Source organism: Engraulis encrasicolus, chromosome 3 (genome assembly GCF_034702125.1).
Source record: "Engraulis encrasicolus isolate BLACKSEA-1 chromosome 3, IST_EnEncr_1.0, whole genome shotgun sequence".
Lineage (NCBI taxonomy): Eukaryota > Metazoa > Chordata > Actinopteri > Clupeiformes > Engraulidae > Engraulis > Engraulis encrasicolus.
Genome location: NC_085859.1, coordinates 2,482,926 through 2,505,820, shown reverse-complemented (window position 1 = coordinate 2,505,820; position 22,895 = coordinate 2,482,926). Strand labels below are relative to the sequence as shown.

The 22,895-nt window shown below is 44.9% G+C and overlaps 1 protein-coding gene across 1 annotated transcript in view; it reads right to left on the bottom strand.

The window, feature by feature from the left end:
- LOC134446450 (tripartite motif-containing protein 42-like) overlaps window positions 1-18,253 on the bottom strand; it is a 32,910-nt gene extending 14,657 nt beyond the window's left edge. The window contains exons 1-6 of the mRNA XM_063195816.1: window positions 18,159-18,253; window positions 17,956-18,060; window positions 15,479-15,583; window positions 14,655-14,747; window positions 14,402-14,539; window positions 13,858-14,188 (exon numbers count right to left, since the gene is read on the bottom strand). Of these exons, the coding sequence (XP_063051886.1) occupies window positions 13,858-14,188; window positions 14,402-14,539; window positions 14,655-14,747; window positions 15,479-15,583; window positions 17,956-18,060; window positions 18,159-18,253 (867 nt within the window). The remainder of the gene's footprint in view (window positions 1-13,857; window positions 14,189-14,401; window positions 14,540-14,654; window positions 14,748-15,478; window positions 15,584-17,955; window positions 18,061-18,158) is intronic.
- Window positions 18,254-22,895: the final 4,642 nt, after the last annotated feature.

Sequence of the window (22,895 nt, the reverse complement as noted above, 5' to 3'; positions counted from 1 at the left end):
CGTCAAAACATGATTACAGAGCTATTGGTGAAGCAGCAAGATCTGTCTCTGCTACCCAAAAGGGACATTCCTGTCTTCTCTGGTGATCCGCTCACATACAGATCTTTTCTCAGAGCGTTTGATAATGCTATTGACAGCAAGACTCAGAATGCTAGAGACAAACTCTTCTTTTTGGAACAATATACAAGTGGAGAGCCACAAGATCTAGTGAGAAGCTGTGAACATATGACCCCAGCGGAAGGCTACGAAGAAGCCAGGCTATTACTTGATCAGCAATATGGAAATGAGCTGAAGATAGCAATGGCTTACATTGAGAAAGCCTTATCGTGGCCACAGCTTAAAACGGATGATGCAAAGGGCTTGAATGAATACGCTCTCTTCTTGATTGGCTGCAAAAACACTATGAAGGACGTTGATTACATGGAAGAAATGGATAACCCGACGAACATGAGAGCCATACTGTCAAAACTGCCTTACAAACTGAGGGAGAAGTGGAGACAAGTGGCCTATGACATGCTGGAAACCAAAGGGAAAAGACCAAGGTTTGGAGACTTAGTGAGTTTCATTGACAAACAAGCCAAAATAGTGACACATCCTCTATTTGGAGATCTTCAAGGAAACAGTGCTGCAGCTTCACTAAAGAAAAAAGGCACACCTGTTAAGAAAACAAAAGAAAACACCACAAAGAGTAGCAGTTTTGTTACAAGCATTGACACACAGAAACAGAAACCAGTACAGACAAACCAGAGTGCAAACCCAGACCAGGCCAAACTGAAAACGGAGACATGTGTAGTCTGTGAAAAGAGCCACACATTGGAAAACTGTGAGAAGTTCAAGAAACAAGCTCACACCGACAAGATTGAGTTCTTGAAGTCCAAAGGTCTCTGTTTTGGATGCCTTGTGCCAGGTCACTTGAGCAAAGATTGCACCAGGAAGTTGTCTTGCCAGATATGTTCTAAGAAACATCCAAGCGTTCTACATGTGGTGCACAAGGATGAAACGGCAACCACTAAGAGCAGCAAGAACAGCACGTCGGAGTCACAGGCCACAAAACCTGAAATATGTGCGTACACTGGGGCCGGAAGCAGTCAGGGCGTTTTGGCCATAGTTCCAGTACGACTCAAGTCCAAAAAAGGTACGAAGACGATGGTGACTTATGCCTTCATTGACCCAGGCAGTTCGGCGACGTTTTGTGCAGAGGCAGTAATGTCAGCGCTGAACCTTACAGGCAGGAAGACAGAGATTTTACTCAGAACTATGGGGCAGGAGAAGCTTGTCCCTAGCCATATCCTGCCAGACCTGGAAATTTGTGGACTTGAGGAGAACCAGTACATTGACTTACCTTTGGTGTTCACGCAACCTGACATTCCTGTGAAAAAAGAAGATATACCTTGTCAGAAGGACATCCAGGCGTGGTCGTACTTAGAGGAAATGGGAGCTTGCGTAAATTCTACCAGGGAGACTCGAATTTCTCGGCTGTCAAACTTACTAGGCTAAACATCCAATCTCCCTTTTGACAGATCATACATGCGTCATCATTGCCCAGGGTCGTCAACCAATCACAACGCGAGATTCGGGAATCCCCGTTATGCATCACTCATGCATCGTTCCCTCTCAGCCAATGGATCGCATTCACGTTTGTTTAAAAAATCAGTCACTCATTCTGTTCTCTGCTTTCCAGTTAAGCCGAATTTGAAGTGGCTGTCCGGCGTTTTCGTTATCAAACATTCTGTTTATTTTCTACCTGGTTACTTGATAACTCCTCACCTTGCCGTTGCTGGGATGGGATTTCCAACCGCTCAAACGCGTGGCACGCAATCGGTGCTTTTTAACAGCCTAATCATTTTCTCGCAAGGCTTCAATCAATTTGTTTGGCACGCCGCTCCCTGATTTCTGTGGATTTGCTTGAACTAGCCTGCCTGTGGATGGATTTCCCCGAACTGGTGTATTTCGTGAGTAACCTGGCGGCTTTCCCTTCACTTGCCCTGCGGACCCAGGGAACGTTTATCTCAGCGAATGACTATTTTTGCGGGGGAATTGTTGTCCAGGCAAGTCGCCTCTTATGCCTCATACTCGGCTTGTTGCACTGTCTCGGATATCAGTATCGTCTGCCGCTGGTTGACTGATGGCCTACGTTTCGTTTGCGGTCATTTGGGAGAATTCCATGAACTGGTTGGAGTGACTTTTGGAACATTTGCTGGGGAAGGGCGGACTCGAAGTAACTGGGCCCGCGGTGCTCTCTCGTTGCGCCTCGCGCACTTAGCCAGCTTATCTGCTCAGCACATTTGTTTTTTCGGAGGCGTGATGGGTACTGCGAGTCACAATTTACTTGGTCCTCGTCGGCCTCATCTGCTGCGGATGGACTGGTGATTCGCTTGCCAATATTATAGAGCATTTATGAACCGGTCGGTGTGGCTTTTTTTTGGAACGTTTGCTGGGGATACAGATCTAAATGGGCTACTTGTATATCGAAGCGCCTCGCCCGCATGCATAACCCACATTACCTTCTGTGTTGTTTCGTGCTACTGCCTGTCACGACACCGGACGGAGGACATTGCAGAGCCTTGCACTCGTTCTTAATTGTCCTGATTACAAACGTACTTCCTATGTTCCGGAGCGATGTTGCAAGGACCTCAGCCTACGGGCCGTAGCACCGCCTTCAGTTTTTCATTCACGTGGATTCCGGTCGTGCGTTCATCAGTTTGCACCTGCCTATTTCAATGTTCCGTTCAGTAGCCTATGCCCACAACACGAGCCTATTTTACGTTTTCGTTTGCATGGACTGGCCCATGTGGCGGTCTCGTTGACTTTTAAGAGTTATGACTTCGGTTCGTAGGCCTAGACTTCTGGATCGCACATTAAGCTTATGCGCGCGTGCCAATCATCACCTCATGTCATCGCACTGCCTGCAGTTTGTATTGATAAGTGTACCTTGCTTCCTCACTCCCGCTTCAAGTCATTCAGGGCTGGATTAAGTTAAAGGGACACTGTGTGAGACTTTGTAGTGTTTATTTCCAGACTTCATGCTGCCAGTTCACTAATTACCTTTTTTCATGAATACTTACCCCACCATCAAATTCCAAGTATTCCTTATGACTGAAAAATTGCACTTTTCTTACATGTAAGGGGGGATCTTCTCCATGGTCCACCATTTTGAATTTACCAAATAGCAATTTTTAGCACCAAACAATAACTTTACTTGGACCATACTAGAAAATATTGTTTATTACATGGTAAATGTTCATGCATGACCAAATTTGGCAATAGGCAGCTCAGTTTCAACGAGCAGCATAGTTGCATTTCTTTTTTTGACCATTTCCTGCACAGTGTACCTTTAAAGATCACGCGGGGCTTTCGGCCTGCGCCCGGTCGCATCGAGGGACATTGTAGCCGGTTGCAATGCCTTGTCTATTTCGAGTTATTCCGATCACAATGGGCTACATATACACCGTCCAAATTTAAGTAAATAAATGAGTGATATCCGTGGGAAGTACATCGATGATGACAGTTAATAATCATACTTAAATTATACATGAAACTTTGCCCATGGAGTCCTGTCAGGGTTCTGATCCCATTGGTAGCCATCTATGGGCTAACCCTCTCACTCCGTACACCACTCGTGCCCTTAGGCTTCATTGGAATCGTCAGGGCGCTCGGACTGTGATGTGTCGTATTGTGTTTGTTTTCTCATATCTGGTGATGGTGGTCTCTGCTGCTTTCCCGTACACTTTCACATACACGTGCGCCTGCCGCTCCACGTAGGGCATACGCTACGTCATGCACTGGGCATCGGCCCCAACGTCGGACTGGGCATCGGCCCCAACGTCGGACTGGGCTCTGGCCCCAATGATGCACTGGGCTCTGGCCCCAACGATGGACTGGGCCCTGGCCCCAACGATGGACTGGGCTCTGGCCCCAACGATGGACTGGGCTCTGGCCCCAACGATGGACTGGGCTCTGGCCCCAACGACGGACTGGGCTCTGGCCCCGACGACGGACTGGGCATCGGCCCCGACACTGGACTGGGCATCGGCCCCAACGTCACCCTGGGCCGGCGACTCTACATCACCCTGGGCCGGCGACTCTACATCACCCTGGGCCGGCGACTCTACATCACCCTGGGCCGGCGACTCTACATCATCCTGGGCCGGCGACTCTACATCACCCTGGGCCGGCGACTCTACATCACCCTGGGCCGGCGACTCTACATCACCCTGGGCCGGCGACTCTACATCACCCTGGGCCGGCGACTCTACATCACCCTGGGCCGGCGACTCTACATCACCCTGGGCCGGCGACTCTACATCACCCTGGGCCGGCGACTCTACATCACCCTGGGCCGGCGACTCAACATCACCCTGGGCCGGCGACTCAACATCACCCTGGGCCGGCGCCTCAGGGCTCGTGCATCAATGGCACACCTCAGCATTGCCCTGGGCTGTCGCACCTCAACACCACGGCTCAACATCACAACTCGGCATCACAATGGGCCATCGCCTCAGCATCGCACTGGGCTGTCGCCCCAACTTTAACGCCAGTCACCTGGTTGTATCGGTATCCTCATCCATCCTGCATGACAAACTTATCGCAGCTACCCACTGGTAGCGAGTAGGAGTTTATGTCTATTTTGATATGCCGTTTTTGTTCTGGTGCCGTTATTCAGTGATGTTTCAGCTTTCTGCTCTGTCCCTCTCAGGTCTCGATAACCGGCTCTCCAACTCTCCTCTGTCGTAAGCTCGCACTTTCTGCATTCTCCTGACTAAGGTGCCCCCTTTTTTATTGCTAGTCTAATCATGCAGTTACCGCAAGTTGTTTCTCTCAACCAACCAGGGCATCCGCCCCACTGCCTGTGTCCATGCCTGCTTTGCACAAGCATTCACCGCCCCACACCGCGTAGGTGTTTATCATAACTGACATGGTGTTATTATTCTTGGTCGAGATGTTTTCTTGGTGTTTCATTCATTGTTCGTTTCAGCTACAAGCTCTGCTCTCTCCCTCTCTTAGGTCATGATTACCAGTTGTCTGCCGATTCTCCTCTGTTTTAACCTGACCTTTCTGCTATCCTGGCCGAGGTGCTCGTCTTTTAATGTTAGCCACTCATGCTTTGTCTAAAGCTGTCTCTCTCACCACTCTGGGCAGACGCCCGCATAGTGCAGGCTTTCAGCCGCTGGTCGTCCGACGCAGTGCGTTTTGCATTCGGCTCATTCCTCGCTTTGTCATCTGGCTCAGTGTACTGTTTCTGTTCTGTTAACTCTGTTTCGTTCTTCTCGTTCCTCGCCAAGAGGTATACAGCACGCTCGTTCAGATCGGCGTGGCCACCACGGCCGCTAAGCGGGGTCTGTCCCCTACTGCGATCAAGGCGCTGGGCCGTTGGTCGTCTGGCGCATACGCTTCCTGCATTTGCCTCACTCCTCATCACGTCGTTGAAGCATGCTATATCTGGTCTGTAACTTTATGTTTTCTATTCTCATTTCTGGTGACGGTGGTATTTTGCTGCACCGGCGGCATTCACTCCATCTCTTGGGGGGCTATCGCTCCGGTCACCCGGTCATGTCTGTATTCTATCCTTCTCTCATCTATCAGATCGATTTCATAGTGGTCTGTAAGCCTGTTATCTCTATATTTTACACATTGAACCAGCCTAATTGCCATGGTTGTTTATCTATGATGTCAACTATCATACCACATATTATAGCCTACATTCATTCATCCATCCATTCATTTACTCATTCATCACCATGTTCTACTCTCTCCTAGGTCACGATTCCGGCTCTCTACCTACTGTCATAATCTAAGTTTTCAGCGCTCTCCTGACCAAGGTGCATCTATCAATCAAATCATAACGCTCTGCTGTGTCTCTGCTCTCAGCGCATCCGCGCCATGTCTTCTCGCATAGCCTAAGGTACCGACATTATCATCATCACCATCATCATCACAGGCTTCATGCCTCCGCTAGACCACCGCCCATAAGCTTAAGCCTTAGAACATCCCTATCATTTATAATCTCATTTAATCTATCATCATTTGTCTTCCAACACCTATCACTTATCACTCATCATCATCATCATTATTATTATTATCATTGTCATCATTGTCGTCATTGTCATCATTATCATTATCATCATTGTCATCATTATCATCATTATCATCATTGTCATCATTATCATCATCATTATCATCATTATCGTCATCATTATCATCTTTATTATCATCATTATCGTCATCATTATCATCTTTATCATCATCATCATCATCATCATCATCATCATCATCATCATCATTGTCATCATTGTCATTGTCATCATTATCATCATCATCATCATCGTCATTGTCATCATTGTCATCATTGTCATCATTGTCATTGTCATCATTGTCATCGTCATCATCGTCATTGTCATTGTCATCATTGTCATTGTCATCATTATCATCGTCATTGTCATTGTCATCATTGTCATTGTCATCATTGTCATTGTCATCATTGTCATTATCATCATTATCATTATCATCATCATCATCATCATCACCATCATCATTGTTATCATCATTATCATCATCATCATCATCATCATCACCTATCATCCTTCATCTTCCGTCTATCATCAATCAATCATCTAACTAACTTTTCATGTCTTTCAGACGGTGTCTCCTTGTAAGCGGTAGGTGAGTTCACTTCTAATCTCTATTTTGGGGCAGGCTACGCCCGCCTCCATCTCCGCTGGAGGATATGCTGTCCTACCCCGGAGTTCAACGCGAAGACGGGAACCTTCGCCAAACAGATTCATGCATTTTGTATCAAGTGTAATTGTTCGCCAAACGGATTCATGCATTTTTGTATCATGTCTATTGTTCAATAAATGTTAATAACGTTCATTTGCCTCTCGAGTCTTCATGGTAGAAATGGGAGCTTGCGTAAATTCTACCAGGGAGACTCGAATTTCTCGGCTGTCAAACTTACTAGGCTAAACATCCAATCTCCCTTTTGACAGATCATACATGCGTCATCATTGCCCAGGGTCGTCAACCAATCACAACGCGAGATTCGGGAATCCCCGTTATGCATCACTCATGCATCGTTCCCTCTCAGCCAATGGATCGCATTCACGTTTGTTTAAAAAATCAGTCACTCATTCTGTTCTCTGCTTTCCAGTTAAGCCGAATTTGAAGCCACCACCACCCCTCCGTCCACCGTCACCAGTGGTTCCCGTCTGTTAGGGGGCAGGCTACGCCCGCCTCCATCTCCGCTGGAGGATATGCTGTCCTACCCCGGAGTTCAACGCGAAGACGGGAACCTTCGCCAAACAGATTCATGCATTTTGTATCAAGTGTAATTGTTCGCCAAACGGATTCATGCATTTTGTATCATGTCTATTGTTAAATAAATGTTAATAACGTTCATTGCCTCTCGAGTCTTCATGGTAGAAGTACGCCTCCCCAGTGTGGAAGCTGAGATCGGTCTACTGATTGGCGCCAATGCCTACAAGGCCATAGAGCCATGGCAAGTCATCAATAGTCAACATGGCGGTCCATATGCTGTAAAATTGGCGATTGGATGGACTGTCAACGGGCCCATCACACAAGATCAACTTCAAGACACTGATGAGGAATGGCAGAGAGTTGCTGCAAACAGGATTTCTGTGGAAAACATTGAAGAGCTGTTAATCCAGCAATTCAACTCTGACTTCTCAGAACGCAGCTGTGAAGACAAAACTGAGATGTCGCAGGAGGATCGAAGGTTCATGAAGGAAGTCGAACAGTCTTGCCAGCTCATTGAGGGACATTACTGCATCAGTCTTCCCTTCAAGGACAAGTCTGTGAAGATGCCTAGTAATCGCAGTCAAGCAGAGCAAAGAGCCATCAGCCTCAAGAGGAAGCTCAACAGGAACCCAGAGTTCTGCACCGATTACAAGCGCTTCATGGATGATATCATAGCTAAGGGCTATGCGGAAAAGGTGCCTGAGGAAGGTCAAGAGGTCAAGGAAGGAGAGGTTTGGTACATCCCACACCATGGGGTGTACCATCCCAAAAAGAAGAAAATTAGAGTCGTCTTTGACTGCACAGCTACGTGTCAAGGCGTCTCTTTGAACAACCAACTACTCCAAGGGCCTGACCTCACGAGTACCTTGATTGGAGTGTTGACAAGGTTCCGAGAGGAGTCCGTTGCAATGATGGCCGATATAGAGGCAATGTTTTACCAGGTCAGGGTTCCTCCCAAGGACTCTGACTTCCTGCGTTTCCTCTGGTGGCCGGATGGAAACTTGAATGGACCTCTGGAGGAGTACAGAATGACTGTACACATTTTTGGGGCTACCTCTTCCCCAAGCTGCGCCTGTTTTGCATTGAGAAAGACAGCTGAAGATGGAAGAGACAAGGCCTCAGCGGAAGTTGTGAAAACAGTTGAGAGGAATTTTTACATGGACGACTGTTTATCCTCAGTGCCCTCTGAAGAAAAGGCCATAGCACTTGCACAGTCTCTGAAGGCTTTATGCCAAAGTGGCGGATTTAATCTGACGAAATGGGTTAGCAACAGCAGACGTGTTCTGTCATGCATCCCAACCAATGATAGAGCTGCAGAGGTGAAAGACCTTGATCTAACCAAAGACACCCTGCCAACAGAACGAGCCTTAGGGGTTCATTGGTGTACAGACACAGACACCTTCAGGTTCAGAGTCAACGTGCCAGAGAGACCAACCAATAGAAGAGGGATACTCTCAATAGTCAGTTCAGTCTATGACCCTCTTGGTCTAGTTGCTCCATGCATCCTCCCAGCCAAGCTGATTTTGAGAGAGTTATGCCAACAGAAGTTGAGCTGGGACGAGGAGATTGGTGAGAAGCAATCACAAAGGTGGCACCAGTGGCTTGCTGAGCTGCAGGAGCTATCTAACTTCACTGTGGACAGATGTATCAAGCCCTCTGATTTCGGACCCACTCTCAAGGCTCAGATACACAATTTCTCAGATGCAAGTGAGAGCGGTTACGGTACAGCTTCATACATTCTGCTGACCAGTGAGGATGGACAGAAGGTCTGCTCATTGCTTATGGCAAAGTCAAGGGTGGCACCTCTGAAAAAAGTAACAGTCCCTAGAATGGAACTGACTGCCGCAGTCATAGCAGTGAAGGTGGACAAGCTGTTAAGACAGGAAATGGAGACCAAGCTTGAAGAGTCTGTTTTTTGGACTGACAGCGTCACTGTACTCAAGTACATAGAAAACGATGCGTCGCGCTACAAGACATTCGTGGCCAATCGAGTTTCATTCATTCGAGAAGCTACTTCCCCATCACAGTGGAGATATGTGAATAGTTCACTCAATCCCGCAGACGTAGCTTCAAGAGGAATGAGGTTCACCTCACTCATTGACAATGACCATTGGATACATGGACCACAATTCCTTTGCCAAAGTGAAAGTGAGTGGCCTACAAGACCTGACAATCGCAGTACCATGGAAGATGTTAGCGAGCTCAAGTCTACCCTGGTCAGTCTCATCAGTGCAACCAAAGGTGCAAGCCTAACAACATTGGTCGAATACTACTCAGACTGGCACAGACTTAAGAAGGCTGTTGCATGGATGCTACGCTTGAAAGACCTGCTTCACTTCTTGGCGAGAAAGAGAAAGGAATATGTGGCTGATGTTTCATTGAAGGAGATGGATAAAAGAAAGCAAGACCTAAAGGTGGAAGAGGAAATGAGAAAATTGAGACAGTCAGTGGACAAGACAGCATTGTCAGTACAGGATTTGGAAGATGCAGAAACTGTGCTGATACGCTACGGTCAAAGGGAGATGTTTCCCGAAGAGCTGGTCTCGCTCCAACAAAGAGATTCTCAAGTTAGGAAGTCGAGTGCACTCTACAGCCTAGATCCTGTTCTGCTAGATGGTGTCATCAGAGTGGGTGGCCGGTTGAACAACTCCGCCATGCCAGAGGAATCCAGGAACCCGGCTGTGTTACACAAGGATCACCACATTGCAAAGCTGATTCTACGGCACATACACCTACAGAATGGTTGCTGTGGAAGAAATCAGCTAATTGCAAAGGTCAGGCAGCGTTACTGGATTCCAGGACTGAACAGAGCGACCCGCACAGTGAGGTCCCAATGCATCGCATGCAGGAAACGACACGCAAGGCCAGCAGAACAGAAGATGGCAGATTTACTTGAGGAACGTGTACTGCCAGACCAGCCTCCCTTTACGCATGTAGGCGTAGACTATTTTGGACCGTTTGAGGTCAGAAGAGCGCGCAGCACAGTGAAGCGCTATGGCGTCCTGTTCACATGCCTCGCTCTAAGAGCAGTCCACATAGAGGTGGCTCATTCTTTAGATACCTCATCATGTATCAACGCCATCAGACGATTTGTCAGTCGAAGGGGTCAAGTGACTACGATGCGCTCTGACAATGGCACAAATTTTATAGGTGCCGAGCGAGAACTCAGAGAGGCTCTAGCAGAGCTTGATCACTCTCAGATCAAAGATGACCTGATGCAGAAAGGTATCACCTGGATTTTTAACACACCAACTGCCTCTCACCAAGGTGGAATATGGGAGCGACAGATTCGCACTGTCAGAAAGGTGTTGAATTCTGTGCTGAAACAGAAGGTGCTAGACGATGATGGCCTTCACACTCTGCTATGCGAAGTTGAAGCAATTATCAATGACCGTCCCTTGACTGCTGCCTCCGATGTTCCAGGCGACGTAGAGGTTTTGACACCAAATCATCTTCTACTATTGAAGAAGCAACCAGCCCTTCCGCCGGGTGTCTTCGACAGGGATGATGTCTACTCCCGTAGAAGATGGCGTCAAGTACAATACATGGCCAACCTCTTCTGGTCAAGGTGGACCCAGGAATACCTCCCATTGCTACAGGAGCGACACAAGTGGCACAGCAGGAAGAGAAACTTCACTCCAGGAGACATTGTGCTCATCGTGGACAGTTCCACCCCCAGAAATACCTGGCTGACTGGAAGAATCCGGCAGACTTACCCAGACGCAAGAGGCGTCGTCCGAAGAGTTCAAGTCCAAACCAAGTCCAGCTTATTAGATAGGCCTACTAACAAGCTTTGTCTTTTGCAGGAAGCTGAATGAGTCCAGGAAGAACAGCGGCTGATGGACGTTATACTCTTAAGTTTGATTGATAGAGTAATTGACATTTACAGTACAGTAAATGTTGTGAATTGTTACTGTGTTCATGGCTCTATTTTGTAGTTTCTAATTCTTATGCATCCTGCCTATAGAATTTGGGGCCGGAATGTTAGAGCCATGATAGTATTTTGCATATTTGAGAATGTAATTTAGAATATTAGAATTCATATATTTGGATTTTTGCTATTTATATTGTATTTATTTAATGAAAGGAATGTTTATTGTAAGTTTGGAGTAATTTAACCGTCATTTAGATTTGGGACTTTTAATTTGATTGCCTGCGTAATAGAAGACGCATACTCAGAACTGAAGGAACGCTGGAAGGAGCCAGACGAACTTGTGGAGCACGGATGTATATAGTTTTTCGACCGTGCTTGCTGTGTAATTAAGAAACAAGGACATTGTATTTGAGAACCCTGTTTTGTTAAACCCTTTTTAATAGATAAAGATTTTTTGTTTATGAAGAACCCAGCTTGCTCGCGTCATTCTTTTCAAAAGTGCTTCTCGAGTTCGGAATGACACAGATATTGGATCTGCTGCCATAACAAGGAGAGTTTTGGTCAGGGCACAAATTTACAACTCAGAAACATTGCATTACTGACAGGTTAGGTTTAGAGATGATTTTGGGAAGGGCACAATTTGAAAACTCGGAGACATACAATGCGGGGAACATAGAACCCCTTTTTAGAAAAAGGGTCATATGTTCCCCAGTCCCATACAAAGACAGGGGAACATAGGACCCAAGGAACGTAGGACCCGGGGGAACATAGGTACGCTCCCGGAACCAGAGTTCTCAACGGGTCGGGTCAGCCCGACAAACCCGACGGGACCCGTGGGTTCGGGCCGGGTTCGGGTCGAAAATATAAGCATATGGCTCGGGTCGGTTCGGTCCGCGGGCTCAATCTTTTCCGCCCAGTGAAAAAAAAAAGTCAGTTCTGCTGTTTACCGTGAATCATGGCGAATTTCCCCTTGATGGGTCAGTAAAGCTAGGCCTATCTATCTAAATATATGTAGGCCTGCGTAATGAGGGTCTGGCAGGCTGCTGCATGCAACGTTGCGCAGTGCTTAATTTGTAAATCACAAGGTACCGGAACGCAAAACAAACATGACATCACAGCGATGATGAGTTGGACAGAGGTCCCGGAACGCACAGAAAAACTACATTGGCTACAATTACGCAAACGAATAAAAACGGGAAAAAAATGTCTTAGATGCAATTTTAACGACATTGAGTCCCATGTCAGCTCATGGAACCATACTTTTGTTTCTTAATACAAGGGACGGTTGGCAATCCAATGGCTCAACAGCCATAGTAGCCTTTTAAATGCTGTAGCCCTAATGACAACAACCAATATTTTTAGTTTGATCGCTAACTTTATGCTTAGTAGGCCTAGTCTCAGCAGTGCATGGAAATTATGCTTTCCCCATGAGGTGAAACGAAACCGAAGCGGTCTTCTACTATGGAAAGGACAGTGGCTTTCCAATTAGGCTATCCTTTCCCCGTATTCACACAACGTTGGCATATGCGTATTAAACGTTAAATCCACGCTTTGTTGGCGACTTTGTTGCATATAATTTGGCTAATCCGCATGTGCTGTTGCGATATGCCACTTCACTATTTCAATGGCTCGTGCACTGATGGTAAGGGAGCGGCAGCGAAGACGGCGATTTCCCCGGTAGACTTGGCTTTTCACACTGACTGTCTGCTCGCGCTGCGGTCTGGTTGAAAATCCCCCCAGCCAATGTTTTATTTGGAGCGTGTAGGCCCTGTTTGAATGAAATATCACCTTGTCTTTGCTGTTTTCGTGCTCAAATTGACTTGTAAGCAACTGTCGGGTCTTGGGAGGGAAGGAAACGTGCGCACACATGGCTGATCAATGCACCAACCGTAGCCCAGGTGCCACTAGAAATTAGTATGTCCAAAACCTTGTGTGCCGACCAAAATTTGATGAAACTTTTAAACAATGTTTGGCACAGCCAGGCTTTCCATCTCATCCGCGCATATGAACAAACAAGGAGGGAGGGGCAACTTCACATAGCCTACATTTAATCAGATACTCGGGATGGAAATGTAGTAAGCCTACATTTAGAAGTCAAAACAAAAGGTGGATAGATTGTTGTTGCGGTGAAGCATGAGGCGGTTATTGAAATCGCGCTGTGGATGATTCTGCTTAAATAGCAAGAACGTAAGTTTCCCCATTTCATATTATGTTTCTATTGTGGAAAATATCTTTTCACTAGGTTTTTAAGTGGGTTATGCAATTTACTGCACATAAGTGCCCTTAAAGACCCACCACAACCCGTCATTCTCCATAGGATAACGTGGGGAAACTCGACCCCCGACTTCGGGCCTCGGGCCGGGTTCGGTTAGATAATTCCAAGTGATGTGTCGGGTAACATCGGGCTCGGGCTTTAAAAGCCACGGGCCGGGTAGGGTCGGGGTGACATTTTCAGGACCGTTGAGAACTCTACCCGGAACTACAGGTCTGACAAGAGTTTGGCTATTCTACAGCATGCATTATACAAAAGTAGTTTGTACTGTGAAGTGCTCAAGTGAAATAAACAGGACAACAGCCCATTTGAAACAGTTTTGGATGCATTCCACATATGAAACTGTATTTTGCAGCATCATTTCTGTTTTGTATATGAAATTTAAAATTTGTCCCAATCCTTTGTCTATTCACAACAAAAGCACAAAAGCTCCACCCAAGGTTATCCCTTCACATACCTTCAATTCAGTGTGGATCATTTTCTCCTCCATGGTTTCAACAGCTTCCACTAATGTGTGTCTCTGCAGTGCTGGAATAGTGTAGTGCTCTTTCACATGGGTGCTGCAGAAGGAGGCAGTGCAGGTCAAACAGGTTTTAACAGCCTTCAGTTTCCGCCCGGTGCAGAAATCACACTCCACATCTCCAGGACCAGCGTAGCTTTGGGCAGGCAGGACAGGACTGAAGTGCTCTAGCTTGTGGACCACCAGTGCCAAGGCTGAGTTTGAGCAGAGTGCCGGGTGGGAGCTGTATGTGCGTGGGCACTGGGGACAGGCATAGCGGCCTGCTTGGCTAGATTAGATTAGATTAGATTAGATTAGATTAGATTCTTAATTGTCCCATAGCGATATTTGTTTTCACATCAGACTGTCAGGTTAGATCTTTGTAGTACACATCCCATGACAATACATATAGACACCATTTCCACACAGACACAAAAAAATCCTCAGACATCCATATATCACATCTATTCATATACACTCCAATATACACTCCTTTACATACCTAGGCTGTTCCCAGTATGAGGTGATGCACTGCTTGCAGTAACTGTGTCCACAGGGGATGGACACTGGGTCTTTCAGTACACCTGTGCAGACTGAACATCTGAAGTCCTCGCTGGTCAAGAGACTGACAGCCAACTCACTGTCGAGACACAAGCGGTGCTTAATTTCAGGCTCACTCTCCACACCTCATTTGAATACAAGACAACTGTGATGATCATACCCAGCTCAGTGAATCAGGAAATTATGGAATTTACCTGGCATGAGCTGGTGTAATAGATTCTCTTTTAAAGTCTTCTGAATCCACTGAGTGTAGTCCAGGTGAGTGGAACCGTTCCAACTTCATCAGTCTGAAATCACAATATAATCTCTATTAAACGGCAGTAGATTTTGGACCAAAGAGCTGGACCAATCAGATCAAAGCTGAACCATGGGAATTATATTGGTAACGGCACATTAAAAAGTACAGTACAGATTAGAACTCTTGCCCCCACTAGTTTTGGGCACTATGCCGTGGCTACATATTGGTGACATGGCCATAGTTTGGTGACAAGGCTTCATTTTGGTGACATGGTCACCTGTAGGTTTGGCCATGTGATTGCTTCATCTGATACCAGAGTTGAGTATTGCTGAGTAATGTCCGAGTCAGTTGGTAATTTCTAAGGCTGGGTTCAAAAGATCAAATCGCGATCCAATATCGATTCGCATTGGAAAAGGGCAATATCGATTCACAACTTTGTGGATCAATCTTTTGTAGATCATTATAGGCGCTATTTTCTCAACCACATCCTGTAGCTCTCTTACACAGTTTCCCACTTATTTCTCACATACCAAGGTATTTCATGTTTGTGTGGGCATCAAAGGTTCAGATATTTAGATTTTTATAGTCCGTCTTAGAATTCTAGGCCTATATGGGTTAAAGTGACAACCCAGCAATACAAAAGATTGATATCGAATTGCATCGAATGAAATCGGATCGTGGATCGAATTGGATTGCAACCTACTGGATTGGAATCGAATCTATCCAGGAAATTTGGATCGATTGATTTTAATTTGAACTAAAATGAAAGATTATCTGAACCTTGAGTCAGGAGGTGTATGTTCCTGTTTGAAGAATAAAGGTCGATCCATTGACTTCAGAGACACACAGCTGGGTGCAGGCGAGTCTGCCTTCTCCAGTTTTACTCTGAAATCACATGTGGGGAAAACAAAAAAGAAATTCATAACGTGCAAGCCTAACCCATCAACAAATGCAAATCATCTTTATGCTCACTTTGTGTTGGGTGTAAATTCTCCTGTGAAGTTTCGTGGTGGATCCATTGATCTGTAAGACACACAGCTTGGGGCAGGTGAGTCTGACTTCTCCATCTTTACACTGAAATCACAAAATGTTGACATTTATCAAAAAGTCATATACAGTTGTGGTATTTACCTTTACAAAGGCGAGCAAATATCAAAATTCTTTTTTGGGCCCTACGGCATGGCTATATTCTTGTGACACATGGTCACCAAAAGATGCCACATTCCCAGTTGATTATTGGTGATTAATTCAGTTGGTAATTTCAATTCAATTCAATTTCAATTAAAATTACAAAGCCCATTACTCAAATAATTCTATAATGTGGAATTCACCCCTTATACAGTGTCCCGCAGAATGAATATAACTGCCTTCTGTCCAGTTTATACTCGTACAAGAAGACCAAATACATCACACACATCACATACGTATTGTAGAAAATCAGGATATGTATGAACACACTGCCTTAAAGGGGCACAATATAGAATGACATAGTTTGCGCGGTGCTCCTGGTCTCAAAATCTATACAGTCATGAAAAAATGCAGTTAAAATAAACTCGTCGCTTTGAGAATGTTTTTCATTGCAGAATGCCAGCAGTTGATTCAAATCTGAAAAATGTCATGAAAAAATGCTGTGAAAATAAACTTGCTATGAGAATGTTTTTCATTGTGGAATGCCAGCAGTTGATACAAATCTGAAAACGGTATGTCAAGAGATATTTCTTATGAAAAATGTTTCCCAAAACACTCTGTCAAAAAGTTGCATTCAGGGTTTTTCTGACAACGGACCGTGAAAGTGGTCGCGAGAGTCATCGCTCACTTACTAAAGACTTGCATAACCATCGTCCGACACGGGACAGCGATTAATTAAAGGGACACTGTGTGAGATTTTTTTTGTTTTTTTCCAGAATTCATGCTGCCCGTTCACTAATGTTACCTTTTTCATGAATACGTACCACCACCATCAAATTCTAAGTATTCATTAAGACTGGAAAAATTGCATTTTTCATACATGAAGAGGGGGATCTTCTCCATGGTCCGCCATTTTGAATTTCCAAAAACAGCCATTTTTAGCTGCAAAAATGACTGTACTTGGACCATACTAGAAAATATTTGTTTATTACTTAGTAAACTTTCATGCAAAGATCAAATTTGGCAATAGGCAGCCCAGTTTCAATGAGCAGCATAGTTGCAGTACCTTTTTTGACCATTTCCTGCACAGTGAAACAGAAAAACTGCATGATGACGGCCGTTCAGCCGTATTTTCATATTATGGTACAGATTCAGCCGGACGTTCACGGCCGTTATGGTAGCTAGAGGGTTAAAAGGGCACAATGTAGGATGACGGTCGTTTGCACGGTGCCCGTGGCATGCCTGTCTCAAAATATACACCGTCATGAAAAAATGCTGTTTAAATAAGCTTGCTGTGAGCACGTTTTTCATCACAGAATGCCAGCCGTTTGCCAGCTCACAATCTGAATACGGTATTTACAGTATCGAATCGATTTTTCGTATGAGAAGTGTTTCCCACGACACTCGTAGCGGGCCGCCCCCTCTGTCAAAAGTTACATTTGGGGTCTTCAGCAGACAGACCGTGAAAGTGGTCACAAGAGTCATTTGGTTTGTTCCATTATTCACCCTCTGTACTGTGTACCTTGTTTGACTGCAGTGAAGTACCCTTTCCACTCTCCGCAATTCACGAGGCGAGTACATTCCGATTCCCGTTGTGTCTGATACACTTAACGGAAATGACGGTTGGTCGCGTGACATCCGAGTTTACCAACCGCCAATATGCAATTCAACACGGAAGGCACTGTTCCTTATGCTAACACTTTTCAAAGTTACCCCTGCCTCTAATACACATGGCGATTGTCTTTGGAATCAAAACTATGCTGTTATCACAGAGATTCAACCATTTGACAGATCTGACACTCAACTACGTCACAAACATGGCGGCCGTTGAGTGCGAAAAGTGTACAGTAACACCACACTTCGAAAAATGGCCGTTTTGGGGGCGTTATCCGGGTAATTTACAGTACACTTTACCGTCGCGATTAGAAATGGAACACCCTGCGTACCCAAACACAGTGCGGAAAGGGCGGACAGTACGAGTATTGGAACACAGCAGTTGTTCACTTACTAATGACTCAAATAAGCATCGGCTGACTCAGTACAGTGATTAATTAAACTTCCCACAAAGAGCCGCTTCAATGTGATTTTGTGAATTTAATGTGAACTAAAATGAAAGAAATTCTCTGAACCTTGAGTCAGGAGGTCTATGATCCTGATTGAAGCGTAAAGGTTGATCCATTGACTTCAGAGACACACAGCTGGGTGCAGGTGAGTCTGCCTTCTCCAGTTTCACTCTGAAATCACATGTGGGGAAAACAAAAAAGAAATCCATAACGTGTAATGTGTGCATTGCCTAACCCATCAACAAATACAAAATCCTCTTAATGCTCACTTTGGGTTGGGTGTAAATTCTCCTGTGAAGTTTGCTGGTTCATTCATTGACTTCACAGACACACAGCTGGGTACAGGCGAATCTGACTTCTCCATCTTTACACTGAAATCACAAAATGTTGACATTTATAAAAAAAGAAAGGCCTATAGAGCTGGGCTCAAAATAATAACAGTGCCTTTACAAAGGTGAGTAAATGTCAAAATTCATCAAATAAATTGTACGGTAGCCTCGATGGGGTTGCCGGCGGGTCTATTCACGATTTGCTGAAAATACTCAACTACATCATAATAACAATGCTATGACAGTACCGAGAGCCTTAAGTAACAGATAAAGACATAGCCATTACAATTTTGGTGACAGTAAGGTCATTACATAGGCTGTGCGCTAAGGGGTTAATGAGCAAAAATGGGGAATTTTGGGACACTGCATTCACTGCACATTGTATTTCAATGCAAGGGAATTGGGAGAAGTAATTCAATATTATACTTTTTCATAGACAGTTAAGAAATGTAGTAGCCTAATGGTAAAAAAAAACACTGTCACATGTCGGGTGTTCATGACATCATGACTGAATTTTGTTGAGTCGGAACCATCATGCAACATTTCCAGTCCAGAATGCACTGCTGTCTGCAAACGGGTGTAGACAATAGGTGCGATCGAGATGTGTCAACGCATGAATGCGCATTTAGACAGCAATGCACCCTGGATGGAAAATGCTGCATGACGGTTAGATTTCCTGTCAAACTTCGAAATTTCGTCGACGTTGCGTTGACGAGGTGACATGTCACATGGTGTAAAACTATCGCGGGATGAATGCGGCTGCAGTCAGATCTTGCAACCTCTGCAGTTGCTTATCCCCTTCAACGCTCGTCGGCGCTCGTCGGCGGACTGCCTCCGAGGTCACGCGCCCATGAACTGGTTGGTCAACAACTCACTCACGTGTGTATATGGGTCTTGTCTCACACCTCTACACAAGTTTGCGCAGGTCCCCACTTCAGCTCCTCCTCACTGCCTGTCCCCCCACTCCTCACACGTGGTGTGTTAGTAGGGCAAACGAGCTCATCGTCACATCTTCATATTTGTGGCCGACTTTAAATGCGCTGTATTTAATAACACCCACATCGTGACAACAAGTTCTCGCTTACCTCCGTTGCGCAACGTCGACGCTCGCAATGAAGTCGTATGGGCTTAATAGGTGCGATCGACATGTGTCAACGCATGCATGCGCATTTAGACAGCAATGCACCCTGGATGGAAAATGCTGCATGACGGTTAGATTTCCTGTCAAACTTCGAAATTTCGTCGATGTTGCGTTGACGAGGTGACATGTCACATCACGGGATGAATGCGGCTGCAGTCAGATCTTGCAACCTCTGTAGTTGCTTATCCCCTTCAACGCTCGTCGGCGGACTGCCTCCGAGGTCACGCGCCCATGAATTGGTTGGTCAACAACTCACTCACGTGTGTATATGGGTCTTGTCTCACACCTCTACACAAGTTTGCGCAGGTCCCCACTTCAGCTCCTCCTCACTGCCTGTCCCCCCACTCGTGTGTTAGTAGAGCAAACCGGTGCGAGCTCATCGTCTCGTTCATATTTGTGGCCGACTTTAAATGCGCTGTATTTAATAACACCCACATCGTGACAACAAGTTCTCGCTGACGTCCGTTGCGCAACGTCGACGGTCGCAATGAAGTCGTATGGGCTTAATGTCAACGCGATGCGGGCCGACAATGCGAGGGGGAAAACACAACAGTCAATCGCGATGCGTTGCTCTGTTTTTATTTGTGTTCGGTTTTACAGTCTCATCAGGAAAGCTTTGGTTGTTATCTCTGGTCACCAGTACAACTTGAAACTAAAGAAATGAAGGGTGATTTGATGAACAACCTGTAGGCTAAGTTTTGGATGCTGTCATCAGCCAATGAATGGTCATTCATGTGCGCGAGAGAGCGGCGCCTTGACAGGTGGTGCCTATTTGACGATATCCCTCACAACAATACAGCGACAGAGAGTAATGGTTAGGGCAAGAGATTGTCTTGTTCATATAAAATCACTAAGAGTTTTACCCTTGGCACTAATGTCAACGGTGCTGATAGGCAGCGCATGGGTTTCAAATGCAATGCGTCAATCTGCTTTTGGTCACGTTCGGTTTCTACAGTCCAACGGAAAACTTTGGATGCATAAAATGAACGGCGATTTGGCGAGACGGCTGCTGGTTAGATATTGCTGTCAACAAAGCATTTCGCCAAAATCTGTGCATTGCACAATAGATAGTCTATCTCTACTGGACTGGTTGCCTGGCTGGTGCAGACTGATGCTCTGCGAGTGGAATGTTGTGTCGCACTTAGAACAGTCACACCCAGGCGGCTGTACAGTAGGTGCCTACTGGCGCTTGTCAGGTAACCACTGAAGTGAGCAAAGAAAGGAAAAGGGTATGAGTAGCTATCTGTAGTTTTTTATCATGAAAATTACATTGTGAAATTTGTTCTATGTAAAAAGCCTAAGCTTTTCCAACAAATTAAAAATTGCATTTTGAAAGAAGTTTCCAATGTGAAACTAAATTTAGGGCGTATTCACACATACCACTTTTTTCCCCAAAAACATGAACCTGAAAAGGGGGGTCGTCTTATATTCAGGATCGTCTTATATTCGGGCTAATACGGTATATGGCCAGCATCAATCAGTTCCAGGCTATACGCACATTATCCTGCATCCTAGCATAAATGCAAAATGTAATGATGCAGGTCAAAGATGGCGGCGCCCGGGGTTAGGCTATGCCGAAAGGCTGAATAGTTACAATTCAGGTGTCCATTTAACTATGGTTTCATTGCGACCTACCAATCAGACGCGGCTATTCTGCCTTTCATCCATCAAAACAAAAATCTAGCATGGAGCGTGTATCGGTAGTTGCTAAAGGTTGCTAAATTGTAAACTCGAGGCATCTACGAAATGTCCTTGTACATCTGGAGTGACTCATGTTCTCACCATTTGGATCGGATTATACAACTATCATCTCAACATCCGTGGGTTCGCGTTTGCAGGGTAGACTTTCCAGGGCTGTGACAGGTAGGCCTAGGCTAAGGTGTTTAATAACATTATGACTTACCCCCTCGTCTAACTTTCACGAACATTCAAGTTTAGTTCAAGCTTAAATATTAAGTGTTCTGCCCAATTGTTAATGATTTTAATTTTCATTTATGACATAAATGGACAAGTCGAAGACACACAACCTGTTTCATGATGTGATGGTGTTCTGCTACTTTAAAACAATCACTCTGTTAGGCCTTGCTTTATGACCGATGAGTACAAAGATTAGGGGTGGATTGGGAAGAATTTCTAGACCCGGGCCAATTTTGCCAAAGCTGGCCCCATACCAAAAACATTTAAATAAATATATAAATAAATATAGCCAAGGCTACACTGTATATTGTCACATGTGTGTGCCCTTGAAAGGTTCTATATATTGTGCATTCTTTTTTCAATCACTTTTTGTACTAATGTATTATTACAATTTTTATTAGCCTACATTATTATGTTCAATTCTGGTTGAAATTTGCATTATCAAACTGTAACCTTTCACACTATTTATAACATAATCATTTTTATAGTGACTTCCAATTTGGATCAGTAATTGTTTCCCAAGTTCATGACCTTTACTTCACAGAAAGTACAAACTTCAGATTTGCACAACAAAACTTTGTTGGATTTTTTTATCCAACCAATTCAGGTGAATGTAAACACCAGTGGGTAAGCCATCATTCGTGACCAGGATCAGTTCCGAAATCTGACCACTAGATGGCAGTATACACTAGGGAAATACTCCAGGAATCTATTGACATCCAAGAGCAGGTATAGGCCTATGCATTATACTGTATTATATTATATTATATTATATTATATTATATTATATTATATTATATTATATTATATTATATTATATTATATTATATTATATTTATATTTATATTTATATTATAAGCACTGTCACATTTTACTCAAGGTGCTTAATCTAAAAAGTAAAATGAATGACGAAGAACTGTTATAGATAGATAGATTAGATTTTACTAGGGCATTAGGGCATGACTATTGAACATCTTTCCGATGGAGAGTTGGAAATTGAGACATTGAGATGCAATACATTTTCGTACCATATAGCCTCTTTGCTCAAGTGCCTTGTACAACAACTCTGATACATGGACGCAAACATTTTTGTCACTTAGATTGGTCGCGAGGGGGTGGCGTCCCGAGCCCTAGCTTGGTAACCACCGAGCCTATGTCTGGCCGAATATACAGTATACCCACTTCTAAACAGTAGACTACACCACTGGTTCACATATTCAGGGGAAAATGCAGAATCACAGGTCTGAGTTCGCTTAAATGGTTTAAAAGGGCCAAGTGTGAAAATGCCCTCTGCTGTCGCGTGTATGGTTTTGTCCCCCTACCGTTTTTTTTTTTTTTTTTTTGCACATTTGGTAGATTGAACACAAATGAATAGTAGCAAATGGATGGCTGGACATTATCCTTCAGGATTTGTTTGTAAAGAGCCGAATTCATGCATTCTTCACTCATAGGTCATCCATGTCCCCAGGCAGCAAAAGAGCCCCAAAGCATGACATTCCCACCACCATGTTTCAATTGTAACATGGTGTTGTTTTCAAATGCAGTGTTCATTTCACACCAGATATTACAAGGGGCTCTCCTTTCAAAAACGTTTGATACCTCTGTCACCGCAGCATATT